Below are 19,774 nucleotides of genomic sequence, written 5' to 3'. Positions count from 1 at the left end.
GCTATACAGACATTTGCTCATTCATTGAGGTTATTCATGTTTCCCACTCCAGGAATGTTTGAGAGTGCGGACAAATGCTGCCGTGAGCACGACCACTGTGTGCATATCATCCGCTCCTTTACCGTGAACTATGGGATGTTCAACACCAACCTTTTTACCGTTTCACATTGTGACTGCGACCAAAGGTATGTCTGTGTTGAGCTTTTATGAGCGTCTATTCGCTAGGGTGCGCCCTAGAGAATCCTCTGGTAGCAACCAGTCAGCTCCCCTTCTATAGCTTCGCTAATTTGGATAAAGTGCAGTTTCACCAAGCTTGAGTATCATGATATTTGTATCAGACTCGATGATTTATCCCAGTTCCTAAGACACCCATGCAGCAATAAAAAAAACAACGTGCAGTTAATAAAATAAAATATAGGCCTATATATTACAGTTGATGATTAATGTTAATTCATTAAACCGTATTATCCTCATTCTGAATCTACACAAATTATATATCTTTCTTCCGGCATTAAAGTTGAAACTCATCCAAGTCCTTTCAAAGCTGAAGGGCAGTCTAGCTTTCTTTTCATGTTTCTTTTCATTTCATGTCAAGAGAGAACATGAAGGATGTCATTTTGCAGTTTGCTATGGGTTGGAAAATATCAAGTGTATTTGAAGAGCCACTTAAGCCTATATATATTCAAAGGCTGTACAGAACCTCTTTCTTGGCACAGATTATTAAACGTTCAAAGAACATTTTGAAAGTGCATTTTTGGGTTACTAACAGACACATGCTCTATGAATCACAATAGTGATACTTAACTGTCTTGACACAAGAAGTATGTATTAAATAAAACATCCCGATACCTTTGGTCTGCATGGTATTTCTGTTCAGAGCACGATAGAGTATTACTGGAGTTTTCCAATCCGAGCTAAACGGTTTAATCTCCATGTCCTCTGCCATCTTGGTAGGCATAAGTAGGCTGAACCCCCCATGTAGTCCTTAACGACCTGCATCTGATTTCACACTAGGTTGACTTGGATGAAGCCATCTGCGCAATGATCAATGCTAAATGGTTAATAACAATTTCCTGTGATGTTATTTGCATAACCTCTTGTGTAACTTCAGTCCTTCTTTGCCCACTGCAAGGTTCAGACAGTGTCTCCTCGGTGTGAACGACACCATATCTGACATGGTGGGCTACAGCTTCTTCAACATCTTGAGGGTGCCCTGCTTCAACCTCGTCCGACAGAAACACTGCACGGAAAAGTCCTGGTGGGGAAGGTAAGGAACATATCTGTCCACACATTGACAATATTTAATTTATTTGTATGTCGCTTTTCTACTTCCTTATTAGTTATTTTTTTGTGTTGCATTTTTGTATGATTGTTTTGTTCTATTAAATGCCAATGCAATATTTTATGACACTTTCTTTACATGCAATTCTATCAAATGTATGGAATGGAATTTTCTATATGGTGCACTGGGATTGCATTGCAGTTCATGTCAAAACGCTGATTGTGATTTTCGTTTGAAGACAGTGCTACGACAGAGATCTAATTTAAGTGTTAAAAATGGTCTTGTATTAACATGCCTGGAGGTGCCAGCCTATGCAGGCTACACATGGCGTACATTCCTTTGAGTCCTTAAAATTTCCTAACTTTGTTTGAAGAAAGAAAATTTGTATTGCACGTACAAAACCCTTAATCATGCTCTTACAAGACTATGTTTTTAGATTATTTATTTTTTCAGTCTTGAATCCTTTTTTTAGATTATTTATTTATCCAGTCTTGAATCCTGTCCCAACACATGCAATAGGCAAGCTATAAAAACAGTTCAGAACAAAACAAACAATAACCAGACATCCATATTTAATCTTAATAGGTGCAAGGTTTCCAAAGAGGCCCCCTATGCTGTCTTCCAAAAGTCTTTGAGTTACAACACATCAGTCGTCGCAAGCAAACCTGCTGCTGTCCCCAGCAAAGGTGTCCCCGCCGCTTGCATAGAGGGCTGTTTACCGACGAACCCAAAGAGGAGACCCAAGGTCAAACCCACAGACACGTCTGCTCCGACAGCTGCTCGGTGTAGGCCTAGAGAGCCACCGAGAGGGGATACTTTCCAACCCAGGAGGAGGGAGGGGAAAGCCTGCCGCAAAAGCAGGAAACAACATGTGACAGTATCCGTCCCAAAGCAGCAGACCCCATCGGGTGTACGCACCACTCCTGCAACCTCATTACGGAAGAGGCCGCGGGTCGGAGCGCAGTCGGGAACCACCAGAGTTGCTTCTGGGGTCGGCGTCTCAGGTAGTAAAAATATTGCTGCTGGGTTGGGGGAGGCATACGCAAGCTTGGCTACATCAAAGGCGATGCCCAGGGCGGAAACCAACTCCACACCTTTACCACGGACCACCGTTTCTAATCCAGAGGTTAGGGTTGCCACAGGGACCACCATCAGCCCCAAACGTCGGAAGAACGTGCAAATGAAACCGCGGCGCTGTTCGACTGGGCCGTATGTCATCAAAGGCAGACGCAATCACCCGCGGCGTAAACCTTGTTTGGAAAAAACGGCACTGCCTCACAAAGCAGCTACTAAGATACCCTTGACAGTTGAAACTGGATCACCAAGGCAACTGAAAACCGGGGAGAAACAGAGGCCCCATAGAACGGCCGCGGCAGCGTCAACTACAACGCTAGAGACCCCACCAGCTCTCCCTTCTACGATTCTGGGAATAAAAACATCTGGGATCCTGAGTGGAAATAAAGACTCGTTCTGGGATAATGGCAACCCTCCAAGGAATGCAAATAAAGCACTTGCAGACACTGATTTAATAGCAGGTGCTGGAGAAACCCTTCTTATGTTGGCCTGCTCTGTCATGTGAACGATGTGCCAAGACTGCAGTATAATATAACTGTTAGGAATCTGCAAGGTGCTATAATACTAATGTCAATTAAAACAAAGTTCAACCCCACCTACTTCTTGCATGAACTGCCATTGATCCCAGTAAAAGCTACAGGAATTATTTAAATATTGTATTCAAGGGAGTAGGGATAGGGAGAAGTTTGACGTGTTGCTTTGGTCATTTGCAAGACAATTGACCTTCATTTTTGTATTCTACAGGCAGAATGGCCCATTGCACTGTTCTTAAAGTTTTGGATGAATGTAAATACAGAATCCCAGCTTTGGAGGAGAAGTATGGTCTGAAGAATACAGAGTCAAAGATTGTCTACCACTGTGATTGCATTATTCGGTGAGGCATTGAAAAATAAAAATATCACAAGACATACTTAGACACGTTTTTGGTTAGAAAGGTCGCTCCTTTTTACCTCCTACACCTCCTTGCATAACGTTTGATATTTTCCAGGTTGACTTTTAAGCTGGAACACATAAAGGCAACCCAGAGAATTCTCTCACTCCTGGTGGAATTCGTCTCCACGCGATGCTTTGATCTGCCAATGCAGAAACGATGTCTCAACCGAAAAAGGTCCAATCAATATTATTGTGTGGTTGTTCTTTGAGTCGACTCGATTTTTATGTGAATCTTTAATTTGTCTAAAACCTAATATGTGCTTTATCTTTTATTCTCGTCAAGATGCGATGGATACTTCTCTCAAGCCCCTGCTGCCTTTCAAGGGCTTGAGGAGAAATTGGAAAAGGACACAGCTGCACAGAAAAGGATTCTCCAAGATACAAAGACAGTGATTCCTGTTCGCTTTTTCAAGCGATGCATGAGAACTGTTGCACCTGGCATTAGCTGATGACTGCACATTTCAATACCTTAAATATTATAGAATCAACTGTACAATCGACATTTGGTTGTTTTGTATGTCAATTTCATGAAACATAATAGTGTTTTTATTTGTATCATATCTTACATATAGGCCTACATGTTATAATTATTGGGAAATTAATTCCAACATAATATATATATTTTTAACGTTTGTACAACTTGAGAATCATCCGTTTTATGCATATATTTATATTCTGAAGTTAATGAAAATTACAGCGCATGTTCACAGGATGGCGCCCTAGTATCTCTTCACAATCAACGCAGATATCCTTGTATGATCCAGAAATAGATTCTAACGGTGATCACCTCGGAAAAGTGTTTTCTTTACGGAACAGACACTCCGAGGTATGGAAAAGAAAACAGAATTGTATTTCATAGAATAATCCAATTAACTCCAATTAATGACTGATGCATAATAATACACATCTGACAGCTTAGTCCTCCGCGCGGTGCATGCCGGGAACAATTAGACGGCCTTGGAAACATGGCGTCGCACTGACAGCTGGGAGGCACTCATCATCTTGTCCAACGAGTGATACAGAGGTTGGACAGTTTACGGAACCACCGTGCCCGTTATCACACCGGGAAGGCTCGTGGTACCGGCGGTGATCCTCGCGTCCAGTCGTCACGCTCGCGTAGACGTTTTAATAACGGGTTTATGACGAGTGTCACGCCCACTCCGTAACGTTAGCGGACGCGTTAGCTCGTACCAAGCTAACCAGGCTAACCAGGGTCTGCCTGCTGCTCGCTGCTGTCAGCACCTGATGACAACCCGGGCTCCATGAGGAGAGCTGTCTGTCCGCTGTTGTTCTCGGTCTGACGACCACACGAGGTGTCTCTTTAGCAGCGAAATACATCCCACAAAGGTGGTCCTTCAAGCAAACCTGAGACTCGAGTATGTGGATTTACAGCTAGCAGTGCGCGCTAGCCGGGGCGTTTCTGCTCATTTCCAGTCTACTGAATCATTAATGTTCGACCCTTTTGGTACATTTGTCGAGGGAGGAGAGAGCGATGGGCTCCGGTGGTGCGGTCGATTCGTCCCAATGGCTCTCTGTGAAGGAGGAGACGATTTTCCTCCACGACGGACTCATTCGGGTCACGGATCTGGCTGAGCTACCCAGTGAGATAGGAGTGTCCGAGCAGGGGGACACCGAGCAGGAGGTGAGTGAACCCCCACACTACACGGCGAAACCACAACCGCTCTGTGGTGGTGAGTCGGGCGTGCTGTGGTGCGTCCGATCAACAGTGGCAACGGTAACCAGTGCTGGGCAGCATCACCCTGAGGACCTCAGTGCAGTAACAGAAGGGACGTCGCCTCTTGCCGATTTAGCCTATGGCTTGTGCAGACCCTCCACAGCCCATTGATGAAGCCAGGACCTTGATCTGCCCACTAGAGCCGTATACAAGCTTGTCTGGTGCTGGGCAGCATCACCATGAGGACCTCAGGCTCAGTGCAGTAAACATAAGGGACGTCGCCCATTGCAGACGTAGCCTATTGTTTGTGCCGACCCTCCACAGCCCATTGAGAACGTCTCGATGAAGCCAGGAACCTTGGTCTGCCCACTAGAGCAGTAAAAAAGCTTGTCTGAATATATGAACCCCTTCAGTAGCTTTTCTAGGATGTACCGAGTGTCAGTGATGATAGACATCCATCTTGAGTGCCTGGTTGACATACGCAGGACTAAAACATTAGATAAGACGGATGTATGTCAAAGAAACAAATGCGGTAGAGCAAATGTTCATTATGCTTGGTCAAAGTGACTGTTGACAACAGGGAACTGCTTCAGCAACCGAGCTACAAAGTTCTTGACCCCACCTAATATCACCATGAAATTAGTTCTGGCCCCTTAAGCTTCACACAAGAAGCTAACACAACCCATTGGTCACTGAGTCGCCTACATTCTCATGAACCACAAACAGAAATCCCTGCTGGCAGTGACCACCTATCTAAAGTAGACCTGGGTTTAGATGCCAAATCCCGGCTACCACTGTGATAGGAGGTCGTTCCCCACAAGTAGTGACGGGGACAAGGCTCTTGATCCTGTGTTGAGCCGGCCTGATCTTGTGGTGTGGTAAACATCCGAGCCATGAGTGAAATAAGTTCTGAGAAGGTCCAAGAGTCTTCTGCAGCTGTGAGAGGTCATCATAGGGAGAAGTGAGACTCCGGTTTGCTCTGTCTCCTAAAATGTTAATTCAATGATTTCGGAGAAGGCTAGTCTGTTGCTTCCATCAAAAGAATTGCTCTGCCCTCCGCATTTGTCTGTCTTCCCTGGCTTAAGCAATGACACTATGCTTGTATAGTACTGAAGTCATTGCAGGGGCCTTATAGTGCTTCCTTTGGGTGGCCACAACTCGTATCTGATTTGCGAGTACTAGATTCTCCATGCATTAAGAAGGGAAAGACACCCACCATGGCGGTGGTGGGCGGTAGTGATTGTTTTGGCGAGCGAAAAAGACTGGTTTGTGTTCTCGTGGTTATTATCCGGTTGACACAGAGAAGCTGTTTTCACCCAGTGAATAGGAGGTGAAGTATTGTTTAATGCTACACAAGGACAGCGTATGTGGTCATGCTATGCAGTGTTGTTGGCTCACAAACAAAAGGGCAAACAAAGGCCTAATAGGGACTACTGCTCCACAGGAAGACATGTTTACTAGTTCACTAGGTTTTTACTTTTAAAAGTATGAGCTAAACAAGAGTGTAAACATGTCAGTCAATGATAAAATGATGGCTGCCGCACGATAATGTATGTTTACTTATAGGCTACTAGTAACTAATTCTATTGATTAGGAGATACGAATGAATGGCTTTCCATGTTTACTCCATAAGCTCCTTATTTAGGGCAAAATAAGTGTTTCTTACATCTGATATTCCCTGTTTGGACCATGAATAAAATAATCAGATTTAACAATATTTCATTGACTTGAATATTGCTTTGCTGTGATTGATCTATTAAAAGCAGCAGTAAAACCGCTGAAATTGCACCGTGTCACAGCGTCGGCCATGTATGACGCAATATATTATTATTTACCAGACATTTCCAGCCGCATTACAGCGAGGCCAGACCCTTAGCACATCCTCCTCCAAGCCTTGATGTGGAATGTTTCAAGTAGACAGCGAGCGTATCCAAACTGGACCAAGGGTATTGCCCTAATCAACTTAAACCGTGCTTGGATTTGTTTGTAAAATGTGAAGTGCGCATGACTGGTCAAATTCAATTGGTTGCGATTCTGCAATATAACTTCTCTTCTCTTAACTCCTAAGGACCAGGGGCTGACTCAATTAACCCCACAGCTGTTATCCTTCAGGCCACTGAGTCATTGTATTTGTAAGAGTCTTATAAAGGCATGCCACACAACGATCCAGTCAAAGTCATAATACAATCTGAAAAGCAAGATAAAACCCAGTAAATAAGAGATTCCTGGAAGGGACGTGTAAGACGGGAGATACATGATACTCCTGCAACTCTGAGAGCAGACTTGGCCGCAAAGTTGTGCTTTCTGTTGAGACTCGAAGCGGTTGAGCTTTCGCCCGGGCCCTGAGGGAGATCCTACCGTAGCATTGGGCCATCTCACATCCGCTGGCCAGCTACACCACCAGGCTCTGTTGTCCATGGAGCCAAGTCTGGAGGGGGAAGGCTCCCCAGTGAGATGGTCTCATATAGCTCCATTCCTTCAACCCACTCCACAAAAATCCATGTCCGCTTACTATGTTAAGTATTGTGCTGCTTACTGGCGGCTCTCTAAATATAGAGTTCGGTCCACAATATCTATCAGCTGAACATCGTCATGTACTGTAGCCTGGTGTAGTTGTGCCTATTTTTTTGTCTAATGATTAAGGGGACTAGTAGATGCAGCAACATAATGAAACTGAAACAGCATAATCTGTATATTCCTTTGTGTCAACTTCAGCTGCCGATTACTGCCGTCCCCAATCTCATGTCATAAATAGACCTTATTTAGGTCTCATGTCAAACAGATCTTGAATGGCTTCTATGATTTCTTCACGAGGCAGAAATCATTCATTCGTTTTCAGCTCCCTGACGTTGTTGTACGAGGCTTTTACAATGGGGTTGTTGATGAAGGCTTACACCTTGGCTTTGTGTGAAGTGACAGAGTTGTGTCTCCCAGTCACTAGCAGCAGGGTACAGTTGATACTCGGGCTATTAATATCCTCTCAATGTTAGCTTTCTGTAGACCATGGTGGAAAAGGCCCCAGCATCCAATGAATGACTCTTACTGTAATATTAGTTGCATTTCTGATCTACAATCAATATATATTGTGCCTGCTCAATTGTATAATGGCTATTTGCTTCTGGTCTGGGATTCTTGGGCAACAGTGTAATCGATATCTCAAATGCTGCCTAAGTGCATGGGTAGCACATCATTCTCCCTCGTGATAGGCTGATCTCGATGCGTCTTGCTGTCCCGGACCAATCAGATCTTTTTCAACCGGATCTGTGAACGCAAGGCGTTGGAATTTCTCTGTTATTCAATTCGAACATGGGCCCACCAGACCACGGGTATTTTCAAAGAAATCAATGAAATTCAAATTGATGTTTCTATTTTTAGCCATGCCTGATTTACATATCCCTGAAGACTAGGGATATTTAACCGTGCTAAATGGGTTTAAAAAAAATACATAATCCCCTGGCCCTGGTGGCCATAGTTCGGTTCCAGTGGCCAGTTCAATGGGATAAGATTACATTTTCTGATTCATGGCAGCATTTACTGTACACTACCCGGTTGAATACTGATTTGCCCGGTTGCTATTGTGAAACTATTCTCAGGCAGATGTTCATAGTTTGAACTTTGAACCCAAGCAAAGCTAGCTGCTTTATGTCATTGAACCAGAGTCCCCAGTTGCTGTGCTTCTCCTCTGTATTGCATTGTGTTGACAGACACATTATCTGACTGTCTGACTGTGCACTATAACATAGTAGAATCAAACATGTGTGTAACCACACTAGAGCAAAATTGTAATCGTGTAATGAACACATGAGTTTAGATTCCACATTACATACCACATTTAACTTAATCTGAGGGTTACCGACTGCATAATTATTAAACTAACTTCCCCGCTCTCTCTCCGCCAGATCCTCACCTTCGAGACCAAGAACCCTGCGGAGTTGGCCGAGCGTCTGCGCGCCGTCTGCGGCAACCAGAGTAATGCGTACGCCCGTCTGCTAGAGTACCGGCTCAACGCCCTGCGCGGCCTCTGGGGGGCGCAGCGCCAACTGGCCCTGGAGGAGCAGCAGGAGCGCGAGGGCGCCGGCGGGGCCGACGAGGAGGCCCTGGCACTGCTCAAGAGGCAGGGCCTGCTGCAGCAGCCGGAGCAGGCCCCCTTCACCTCCCGCGTGGGCCTGCTGCTCGTCTTCCCCCTGCTGCAGTCGCAGAGCCGCAGCGACCCGGCGCTGTGCGGCGTCACGGCCGAGGTGCTGCTGGGATGCCTGCGGGACTGCCAGCCGCTCAGCCTCAGCAAGGAGCCGTCCGACTGCCTCAACGGCCTGGAGGGGTTGCTCTGCTCCTGGCTGGAGGACGGGGGCCAGCAGGAGGCCTACCACACCCCGGCCCTCCACGCACACAGGCAGAGGGAGAACGCCGCCGCCGCCCTCGTGGCGCTGGCCTGTGCCAGGTAGGGCCACGACACATCAAGGACGGATGCTTTTCTGGGTCCCACACACACCTTGAGCCCCTGATTGGTGCATCAACCGACCAGATGCATCCTGGGTGTTAGGGTTTTATGAGAAACGGTTATTGGCAGTCGAAGTGTGGTTGTGTTGAAAGAGACAGCATGTCAGACATGCACTGTAATCGAGTCTGCTGGCATACTTTAAATGTTAAAGATTTGCTTATATATTACTTTTGTGATGCGCTTATCAGTGACGATTAACTTCTACCAACACTGTCAATCAGATCCTAAAATACCCACCCCTCCCCATTGTTTTTCTTTTAAAAGTCCCCCTCACACCAAGCCACTCAAAGTCCCTCCCTGTCGTGCGTCACACGCTCGTGTTTTCACACCGGCTTCTGCTGTTGACAGCCGAGCTCGACTTGTCAAAACCAGAACTCGCCACTCTTTGTCCAGCTTCTGTACAGGCTAGGGCTGCCATTGTCGGGGGGAAGCATCTCGCCCCCCGGCCCCATTCAGCAACAGTGGGAGCTAATTAAAGAGCCATCTACTGTATACCCCTCCCCCCCCAGCTTTCGATGATGCACCGTTTGCTTTCGATTGTTGTTTTTTTAATTAGGCTTTCCTTTAGTGTGGAGGTGGAGAGGACCCAGGCGACTCAAGGCTGTCTCACCCTCAGTCTCTTAAGCATGTGGATAATGACTCACATGGCTGAAGAAGCGAAACATGCATGGCTATACATAGCATACTGTTCCAAAGTGGTCAATCGACTCCTTTGATTAGCTTGTTTCCCACACGGTGTGCATGCCGGCCTTGCCTGCTTAGTACACATACCTGTGCTGGAACTCTTTGTTAACTAAAATGGCTGTGATAATACACATTACAACATAGTGGGTATATATATCCTAGAAAACAGAACATTCTATCTAGGATAGATATCCTAGAAGATGCAGCAAATCTTTTTATAAATATCTCTGTTGTTCTCAATCAACCCAGTGTCTTCCCTCAAATCCTGGCAAAGTTCATGGTCCCCATCCCGGTAGAAAAGGGGCTTCACTTCACTTTAATAGACGGCGGAAACTGTACTACATTCCTTGTTGTACATTCCATATTATTATGGTAGTATTTCCCTGTCGTCTCCCTGGAAATACCCTGAGATGTGCGCTTTGAACAGCTCTGGACTTACTGCCCTATTTCCTCTGTGTGTGTGTGTAACTCCTCCAGGGGATCCCTGAAAACCTTCATCCACACAGTCCACCTGCTCCAGAAGCAGACCGACCTGGGCCAGCTCCCGGTCGCAGACGTTCTCTACAGGTGAGAGTTTTAACGTTGGCTTTACTGAACGCATTCACCCACACCGCTGCACCCCGATGTGCTGGTTCTTTCTCCTGAATGTGGGACAACTCTGGTCTCTCGTCCTACTTCAGACTGCTGGTTCTGGAGGGAGGGCCGGGCTCCCCGTCCTGTCTGCTAGGGGGAAAGCACAGCGTTTCGTGGGGATTCGAGGACATGTTGCCCACGCCCGACAGCAGCGCCGGTGCCGCCGAGAGCAAAGGTACGTCCCCCCCCCCAGTGTCCCGATGTGTCCCGGTGCTCCATAGCCTTGTTAGCGTCCCCCGGGGGAAGCTTCAGCCACAGTCTCTCCCTCTCTGTTACTGTTGATGACTCTTCTGCTAGCTTTCACACAACCATCTCCGGTCGGGTAAAGGTTACACGACAACCACAGGACCAGGGAACATGATTGTAGAGAGAAACCGGGAGTGCACACAGACTCAGTTTCTATAAATAGTAAAAAGTATGTCTCGTCTGGAGAGGAAAACGTTAAATTGGTCCTATTCATAAGCCTACTTTCTTGCACTTATATTTGGTACATTTTATGGGTCAAATGTGCCATTTAGCCATGGCTGGGCTGGTGTTTGAAACCGGGGCAGACATGTGGCTGTTGTTGCGTGGGTTTGAGGGGATGGAGCAGTGAACCAGAGTCGCATCTCAGTTTCTCAAACAATCGATCGGCTGACCTTGTAGAGCTGCCTATGCAAGCAGATCGGTGCCCGCGTGCGAAAGATGTATCTCGAGAGCAGTGCTGATGTAAGGCTGGCCTACGCAGGACATTTCTACTCTCCATGTGCTAGTATACTCATGTTGGTGGGATCACCGTAAAATAAATCTGTCTTAAAAACGTTTACTGTAAAAAGAGCTCCTATATTGTTAGCCTCCTAGCATAATTATCTTATTTCGGCCAAATTGTGATATCTTACCTAACCCATCTCTCATAATGCTGCTGATTCACTGGGCCTCATAGGCTATATCCTGAGCCAATCACAGTGCTATTTTACATTCAATGCTCACTATCTGCCTAAGTCATCTATTTTACTTCTTGTAGGCTTTATAGTTTCATTCATGTTTATATTATCCAAATGGTGGCTAACGAAGTCAAGTAAAAGCTGGAAGTGGCCAAGTGAAAATCAATGTTGGACTGAAAACACTGCCGGGACAACTCAATTGAAACAAATGCGGCCTAATTAACGATAGTATTTAACAAACTAAAACAAACATCCCCATCCAAACTAATGTATTTATCTTTTCCCTGTGAGTGTCTCGCTCTGCTTCGCTGCCACCCACTGGTCTGTCCTAACCTTTGCCTCCTCGGTGGGCTCTGCAGACACGGATCTGGGCCGCTGCCTGGCCACCGACGGCCGCTATCTGTACACCACCAACTCCTTCGGGAGAGGACTCAGCAAGCTGGGCTCTGGCTTACATGGAACGCTGAGGTAATGGGAGAACCCACTATCTGTCTCTCACACGCGCGCACACATACACACACACACACACACACACACACACACACACACACACACACACACACACACACACACACACACACACACACACACACACACACACACACACACACACACACACACACACACACACAGTGTGCTATACATGGATGCTACTAATTCCTCACACATCACACTGGCATTGGCAACCTAAACAGACATTTGCTCTTTGTGTTTTATTTATGATGCAAAGCAAAGCTTCCTCCAACTGAGTGTATTGACATGGACGAACTTCCTGATGCTAAGTTTATTATATACTGACACATTTTCAGATCACAGTGTTGAAAATTTCAAAAACATATTCCTACGCAAAGCCCGAGCGTTTGTTCAACTTCCTGTCCTCCTGCCTACAGCTAAAAGATGGCAGCATTAAAGGGCATGCATAGATCAATACCCAGCAAACCACCCTGCATAAGTGCATCATTTGCTGTGCATGTGTGCGTGTGTGCGTGTGTGTGTGTGTGTGTGTGTGTGTGTGTGTCCGCCAACAGAGGTTTTGTGTACTGTCGTAACGAGGAGCTGGAGCCGGGCTGGGTGGTGTTCGGTGGCGGCCGGCTCCTCCACCGGCCCACCTCCTTCGACGCCAAGCCCCATCAGCTGTGCCATCTCATCGACCCATTCACCCTCCAGGTACACACACACAAGCACGCACGCACGCGCACATACGCGCACGCACACACACACACAGGAACACACACAGAAACGCACGCACGCACGCACGCACGCACGCACGCACGCACGCACGCACACACACACACACACACACAGACAGAGAAACACAGAAACACACATACAGGGAAACACAGACACACACACACACACAGGAACACACACAAACACACGCAAAGAAACACACACACACACACACACACACACACACACACACACACACACACACACACACACACACACACACACACACACACACACACACACACCCCCTCCCTTCCATCACACAGCATCCGGTCCAGTGTAAGTCACGCCAACATACTTATCGCCACCACACATTATGCTGGCTCTCTGATCCCATATTTGTCGTCCGTCTCCAGGCGTGCCAGATCGTTGCCATGCCAGCCCACCACTTCCCCGTTGGCAGCAGCATGACCACCCTGCACCTGTGCTCCGATGGCACCTACCTGTACTGGATCTGGTCCCCCGGCAGCCTCAACGAGAAGACCCAGAAGGGCCATTCTGTGTTCATGGACGTCTTTCATTTAGCGGTGGGTATTCAGCGGCGCGGTTCAGCTCTTGTTATTGTGTTTTCCTTTTATCCAAAAAGAACTCTATTTTGTTAAGTATACTTAAACTATCACACTTACAGCATTAGACAATGGATATTGCACACTTTTACTTTGCTATTACACTTATTTCGGTGACTGCGGCCGCGTCGTAAGGTATCCGTCTGTCCGATTTGAATCTAACCGATCAAAGGGATAAGTGACTACAGAGAGTCATCACTGAGTTGACATCACAGCCTCATCATCCTCACCTTCTTCTTCTCCCCCTCGTCCCCCCCCCCCTAGACCGACACGGGGCTGTGCGTGGCGGACATCCTGCAGGAACGGGTCATCCTGACCCGCAAGGAGGGCGAGTCTTCCAAGTGTCTGAACGAGCTGCTGCTGAGCCGCATGTCGCGGTTCCGCGCGTCGCACTCGGCCACCCTGGCGGCCCTCACCGGCTCCACCATCACCAACACGGTGAAGGAGGAGCAGTCCGGTATGGAGGCCGCCACGTTTTACATATACATCTACATTCAAATTGGGGGGCATTAGGAGACGCCGTTATTCAAAGCGACCTACAGCGGTTTAGGCACACATTCAAACACTGACGGCGGAGTCCACGAGCTCGTTGGGGGAAGTTAGGGTTTGGTGTCTTGCTCAGGGACGCCTCGACACTCCGCTAGTAGGAGCCGGGGTTCAAACTAGCAACCTTTCCGGTAACAAGTCGACCCGACTCGACCTCCTGAGCTGAGCCGTTTTACCGTCGACCGGTGGAGACGGTCGTGTTGCGATGTGGTCAGCCCTCTTTGGCTTTCAGGAAAGGAGAAATCCCGATCTGGGAGTTCTAGAGTGATTAACCGTTTCTTTTTTTAAACTTTCCCACAGCGGTCAACACCAGCTGCGGACTCCCCTTGAAGACGCTGAGGAGGACTCCCATGTACGTGTGCGGGACGTATCTGGTGATGCTGGCCGCGCCGCCCGGCGTGTCGGGGAGCTCCGCCACCCGCTCGCTCTTCGGAGGAACCAGCGGCCTCTCGTCGCTCAAAAGTAAGATCGACACGGACGACGCAGAACGGTACAATCGGGGGTTCATCTGGCAGGAAGGGAGAATCCCACAACCAAAACAATAGTTAGTTCCACAAGCGTTTAAATGTTGAGAAACAAATACCGAAAAGCGGTAGAGTGAAATGATTATTTCCTGCATTCAATGTATCCACGGTTTTCTGTACATGTATTTAATTGAAACAAAAAAGGAATCACATTTTAATTCTGCATCAATATTAGATGATTTACTTCTTGAATTCTCTGAGATGGCTGACGAGCTGTATGTGTTTGTCGCACCCAGTTCTAGCCTCCAGCCTGGTCTTCAACCTGACAGACGGGCAGTTCAGCAGCCGAGCTGACCTCATGGACGCGCCGGGCAGCTCGCTGGGCCGGGGCGCGCAGGTGGCCGGCCTGGGTACGCTGCACCTCCGACACATCACCCACAGGGATAACACACCCATGCTGTGATGGAGCTCAATGTAGCCAACGCCCTCCGCTCCCTTCTGTGTCTCTAGGAGCCTGCTACGACGCCCTGAACAACCTGGTGTGGACCACCTCCAGCGACTACATGGACCAGTGGTTCAACCCCGGGAACCAGGCCTTCCATCACCTGTGCCAAAGGCTGGGAGTCAGCCACGTCATCCAGGAACCCAAAGGTAGACCCCTGGGAACCCCTTTTAGAACACATGCTCTTTATGCATAAAAGTAATCGTACTCTGAGGGTTGGTGAGCCGCAATGACCCGGGGTCTGCCCCTCACAGAGGAGACCGTGGCCACCTCGGAGGTGGTCAACCAGCTGCTGCACCACGTGGGCGCCATGTGCATCCACCAGCTCAACCTGCTGGCGGCCAGCAGCGGCAGCCTGCCCCTGGGCGCCCTGCTGGGGAAGCAGCACCCCATCGAGGCGCGCCACTTCAGCAGCATCTGCGACATCATGGAGAAGGCCATGGTGAACAGCGACACCTGCATCATCCGCTGCATCCTGGTGGTGTTCCAGGTCAGACCCCCCCAACCCCCCCGCTGCCCTCTTCCTTACGACTCGTAGTGGGTTTCTCCGTTTATTGGCCGGGTGTGGGTCCTTACGGTGCTTTGTTCTTGCTCCTCTCTGCAGGTGGTTTTCAGGTTCTTCAATCCCCAGTCAGAGCAGAACCGGGACAGCGTGCGCCGGGCCGGCCTGCTGCTGTGGCAGCTGCTCATGGCTCCGGTGGATCAGATCGGAGCGGAGATCCAGAGGGAGGTGTGCCTGGCTATCAGGTGAGCCCCGTGCGTCATCATCATCATCATCATCATCATCATCATCATCATCATCATCGTCGTCGTCTGTGTCCCGAACCAACGGGACACAGACATCGAGCAACACCGTATCCAGGGCCGCCACACTAAATGTACTCTCAGGTTAACAAGGGTCTGTTCTTTGTGTTTACTTCTGGTCCTTATCTCTTTATCTCTCTAGCTCGGGCCTAAACACACTGTACCAGGGCCCGGCGGAACTCAACAAACTGCTGAAGTTGGTGCTGACAGAAGGTGAGCTGAGGAATGGCTGTTGTTAAAAAGACATTAGTTCAAGTGTTTTTTTTTAACCATTGATTCCTAAGCGCGAGGCACCTTGGGTCATTTCCAGGCGAGAGAAACAGCGGTCTTTCCCAGCTTCGTGACGTCATCCTCACCAACTTGGCCGAGCAGCTGCAGAAGAATCGATTCGGGAGTGAGGAGGACGACCACTACAGGTCAGGAGTCTCGCCCCTCTTCTCATTCAGAAGTGCTCTGAATGATTCAACCTGGCTTCATTGTAACTCAAGTGTCCTCGTCTGATGACATCATCTCCGTGTGTCAGGCTGAACGACGAGCTGCTCCACTACATCCTGAAGACGGTGGTCCGGGAGTCCTGCCTCCTCATCACCAAGTGTCAGACGGTTGCCCGTGACGACTTCCAGAAGCTGCTCTCCACTGTGCCGGTGAGCGAAGCGGGGAATCAGCTGGGACCTCACTATTCGATGTTACAATTTTTTTTATGTATTACAATTCTGTAAATATTGTGATCTTTTTTTGTTGCTAGTTCTATAAATGTTGCGACAAAATTCCATTGTGTGTGGTTTAACGGTAGGTTTGGTTTGGGATCCGGGATCTACAGGTCTGTCGGTGTCTGCCCTTGTTTTTAACAGAACCGAGTTGATGCAAATGTATTTGCAAAAACACTATATTGTCAACCGTAGGACGGTACCATCATCACACTTATCATTTGCTCCCTCTCAGATCAGTTTGAAGTCTCCGCTATACATTTTCTCTGTGATTCAATTTATTCCCCCCCCCCCTTACACACTCCTCTCCCACGGACCCTCCCTCGCACCCCCCTCCCCAGGTGGTCTCGCCAAGCCTGAGCTACCTCATGGCCGTCCAGAACCACCTTCTCAGTAACACGGTGCTGATTCGCCCCGACGACGGGGACGACAGCGACAGCTCCCTGCAGGGGGAAACCGTGAAGGTACAGGTAAACACAGCCTTTAAGTACCCCCCCCTACCTACCGCTGTCTGTCCATGTGGGGCCCCGTGTGACCGAGGCCCTCAGGAACACTGGGATCATGGATGCGCCGCCACGACACGGTGTGCTAGCTTGCTTGTGTTTATTCCCCTTTCTCTGCGTTAGCTACTTCCGCTAAGTTAGCTTCTGCCGCTAAGTTAGCTTTTGCCACTAAATTAGCTTTTGCCGCTAAGTTAGCTTTTGCAGTTAAGTGTTAAACGTAACTGTTTTTTTAACTCTGTGAAGCAGCATATTGAAACTTAACTACAATATATTTGCTTTGGTTTTAATTAAAATCACTTAATTAAAATCACTTTAATTAAAATGGTAGAGGTAGACTTTTAAATCTGCATTTATTACATTGGCAAGCTTTCCACTACAACTAATATTTAAGGCGTTTTTAATAGGGTTATTATAAGTTGTTAAAATTAGGATTTGTAAATAATGGCTGTGAATTTCAAATCCTGTTTTTAATCATAATAACCTTTGTATTCCTTTATTTGCATCCTTTATGGAATTAAAAAAACGGATGCTTTTATATTTGTACTGGGAAATCCATGGAGGCAGTGTTATGGAAGTATGGGCCTGCTCTCTGCGTGTGTGCGTGGGTGTGCGTGTGTGTGTGGACCCCAGGAGCTGCAGAACAGCATCCTGTCCCTCTCCACCAAGATCCTGGTGGGCTGCGACGAGGCGGTGGAGACCCTACAGCAGGTGACCACTGCCCTCATCAACAGTGACATCCCTGACCGGGAGACCAGGTGCGAACCCATTTCACACCTCGCCTTTCCACATGTCCCCTACACCCTGCGTACCGTGTCCCTAAATCCTGCCAACTCATCGCTATGGCTGGGCGATTTGGCCCAAAAAAAAAAAAAAAAAATCTCTGATTTATTTTTTTAAACCAAACCTGATTATCGATTTAATGTATTTTTTAAGTTTGGATTTTAGATTGATTGATTGATGAAGATTGATTAACAAAAGCAAAATTTGGTTGCCACAGACCTTAGCCAAACTCCAAACACTCACTTTTTTCAGCACATGCTGCCATGCCATGTTGACATTCTAATATTTAAAAATAAAAAAAAATACGTTTAAAAAAAAAAAATACAATAATAATCTTTTTTTTTTTTTACATCGATTATGGACCATCAATTCTAAGTTACGACTAAAAATTGATTAATCGCCAGCTCTATTCATCGCTCCTCTAACCGGGCATCACCCCGCCTTATGGCTCAATCGACAGGTAAGTTCAAATGCTGTGTTGTCTTTCCTCTCCCCCAGACTAAAAGGTCTGGAGCAGGTGACCAAGGCCACCATGTTGGGCCACCTGCTGCCCGTGCTGCTGACCTCGCTGATGCACCCCAACCTACAGACCCTCACCCTGGCCGACGCCCTCATGCCCCAGCTAGTCCAGCTGGTGCTCTACACCAGCCAGGTCGGTGGGCCCTCCCGAGCGCATGGACAACGACTCCGTTTAAAAATGTAACTCGGAAGTGAGCCACGATGTTGTCTAATGGCCTCTCGTGTTTTCAGACGGCGCTGTTGCTGAAGACCCAGGCGCCGCTCTTCACGGAGGGACCTTCGTCCGGGTCCTTGGCTGGAGGGGCCAAGGCGTGTCCGGTGGAAGACAGGTACAGTCCGATAGCCTACAGGTGTGCCTCCTGTCGACCTCCATAGGCGTCCTGTTTTGTCTGAATTGTCAAAGTGACCACTCCTGACTCCGCCCCTCCAGGATCCTGGATGAGAGGGAAGAGCCGGGGTTCCTGACCGGCCTCAAGATCCCGACCCCGTGGGCCGCTGGGAAGACGGTGGAGACGGTGCACCCGGTCCGGGACAACTACAAGTTCAAGGAGACGGTGCACATCCCCGGGGCGCGGTGCCTGTACCTGAGGTTCGACTCCCGGTGCTCCTCGCAGTACGACTACGACAAGGTACTGGAGGCGGGAGAGGGCGTGTCCCAAGTTGTTTTTGCACTGTTTTGCACTGTCTGTACAACACAGGTTGTGTCGCGGTGACTTGAGCGTCGTCTATGTTAATACATTTTTTTCTCCAGCTGGTCGTTTACGCCGGTCCCAACACCAACAGCCGGAAGGTGACTGAGTACGGGGGGAACACGCTGGGGTACGGCAGCCGCAGTGTCCTGGGGACCGGGTGGCCCAAAGACCTCGTCAAGGTACCCATAAAACACACACACACACACACACACACACACACACACACACACACACACACACACACACACACACACACACACACACACACACACACACGTCTAGAGAGACCACCCAGAGCCATAACACTGTTTCCGTTGCAGGTCGAGGGCGACACCGTGACGTTCTCGTTCGAGATGCGGAGCGGCCGCGAACACAACACCCCGGACAAAGCCATGTGGGGCTTCTCCTGCACGGTCCGGGCCCAGGTAGGGTCCACGCCCTCACCCCCCCCCCCCCGCTGTGCTCCGAAAGCACGTACGCCTCTCGGCTTTATTGTTGCGGCAGCTTCGCTGCGTAACGCGATCGCGTCGAGGCCCGGGCCTCACCCTGAGGCCGTTTTGTTTTCGGCTGTGTTGCAGGAGTCATCGGAGGACGTCTCCGGGGGCCTCCCCTTCCTGGCAGACCTGGCTCTGGGCCTGTCGGTGCTGGCGTGCTCCATGCTGCGCATCCTGTACTACGGCCCCGAGGTCACCCGGGAGGAAGAGGCCTGCCACGATCTGCTCTGCTCAAAGCTGCTCCAGAGGTAATAATTCACACGCA

The 19,774-nt window shown here is 48.6% G+C and overlaps 2 protein-coding genes across 7 annotated transcripts in view; both read left to right on the top strand.

Annotated features, from left to right (window-relative positions):
- The first annotated feature begins 1,137 nt into the window (after nucleotides 1-1,137).
- On the top strand, nucleotides 1,138-2,861 carry LOC115553886 (uncharacterized). Its single transcript, XM_030370414.1, has 2 exons — nucleotides 1,138-1,267; nucleotides 1,868-2,861. The coding sequence occupies exons 1-2, from the start codon at nucleotides 1,176-1,178 to the stop codon at nucleotides 2,859-2,861; spliced, it is 1,086 nt and encodes a 361-aa protein (XP_030226274.1). The 5' UTR covers nucleotides 1,138-1,175.
- A 1,310-nt stretch (nucleotides 2,862-4,171) lies between these two features.
- Nucleotides 4,172-19,774, top strand: part of hectd4 (HECT domain E3 ubiquitin protein ligase 4) — a 61,807-nt gene continuing 46,204 nt past the window's right edge. For 2 of the 6 annotated variants that reach the window (XM_030369596.1, XM_030369598.1), the window contains exons 1-24: nucleotides 4,173-4,931; nucleotides 8,864-9,402; nucleotides 10,624-10,713; nucleotides 10,827-10,954; nucleotides 12,062-12,170; nucleotides 12,731-12,869; nucleotides 13,289-13,459; nucleotides 13,763-13,955; nucleotides 14,345-14,506; nucleotides 14,805-14,918; nucleotides 15,019-15,159; nucleotides 15,265-15,500; nucleotides 15,615-15,757; nucleotides 15,957-16,027; nucleotides 16,125-16,230; nucleotides 16,338-16,458; nucleotides 16,863-16,991; nucleotides 17,655-17,779; nucleotides 18,303-18,456; nucleotides 18,555-18,652; nucleotides 18,754-18,952; nucleotides 19,075-19,194; nucleotides 19,336-19,440; nucleotides 19,594-19,757. In XM_030369596.1, coding sequence (XP_030225456.1) covers nucleotides 4,782-4,931; nucleotides 8,864-9,402; nucleotides 10,624-10,713; nucleotides 10,827-10,954; nucleotides 12,062-12,170; nucleotides 12,731-12,869; nucleotides 13,289-13,459; nucleotides 13,763-13,955; nucleotides 14,345-14,506; nucleotides 14,805-14,918; nucleotides 15,019-15,159; nucleotides 15,265-15,500; nucleotides 15,615-15,757; nucleotides 15,957-16,027; nucleotides 16,125-16,230; nucleotides 16,338-16,458; nucleotides 16,863-16,991; nucleotides 17,655-17,779; nucleotides 18,303-18,456; nucleotides 18,555-18,652; nucleotides 18,754-18,952; nucleotides 19,075-19,194; nucleotides 19,336-19,440; nucleotides 19,594-19,757 — 3,707 coding nt within the window. In that variant the 5' untranslated portion in view covers nucleotides 4,173-4,781. Of the gene's footprint in view, nucleotides 4,932-8,863; nucleotides 9,403-10,623; nucleotides 10,714-10,826; nucleotides 10,955-12,061; nucleotides 12,171-12,730; nucleotides 12,870-13,288; nucleotides 13,460-13,762; nucleotides 13,956-14,344; nucleotides 14,507-14,804; nucleotides 14,919-15,018; nucleotides 15,160-15,264; nucleotides 15,501-15,614; nucleotides 15,758-15,956; nucleotides 16,028-16,124; nucleotides 16,231-16,337; nucleotides 16,459-16,862; nucleotides 16,992-17,654; nucleotides 17,780-18,302; nucleotides 18,457-18,554; nucleotides 18,653-18,753; nucleotides 18,953-19,074; nucleotides 19,195-19,335; nucleotides 19,441-19,593; nucleotides 19,758-19,774 lie in introns of all 6 variants that reach the window. The other 4 variants (XM_030369597.1, XM_030369595.1, XM_030369600.1 and 1 more) reach the window with 4 other exon arrangements.

The sequence above is a fragment of the Gadus morhua genome, chromosome 11 (assembly GCF_902167405.1).
Source record: "Gadus morhua chromosome 11, gadMor3.0, whole genome shotgun sequence".
NCBI classification, from domain to species: domain Eukaryota; kingdom Metazoa; phylum Chordata; class Actinopteri; order Gadiformes; family Gadidae; genus Gadus; species Gadus morhua.
Note: the sequence above shows the minus strand (reverse complement) of the source record. Positions and strands in the feature narration are given on the sequence as shown.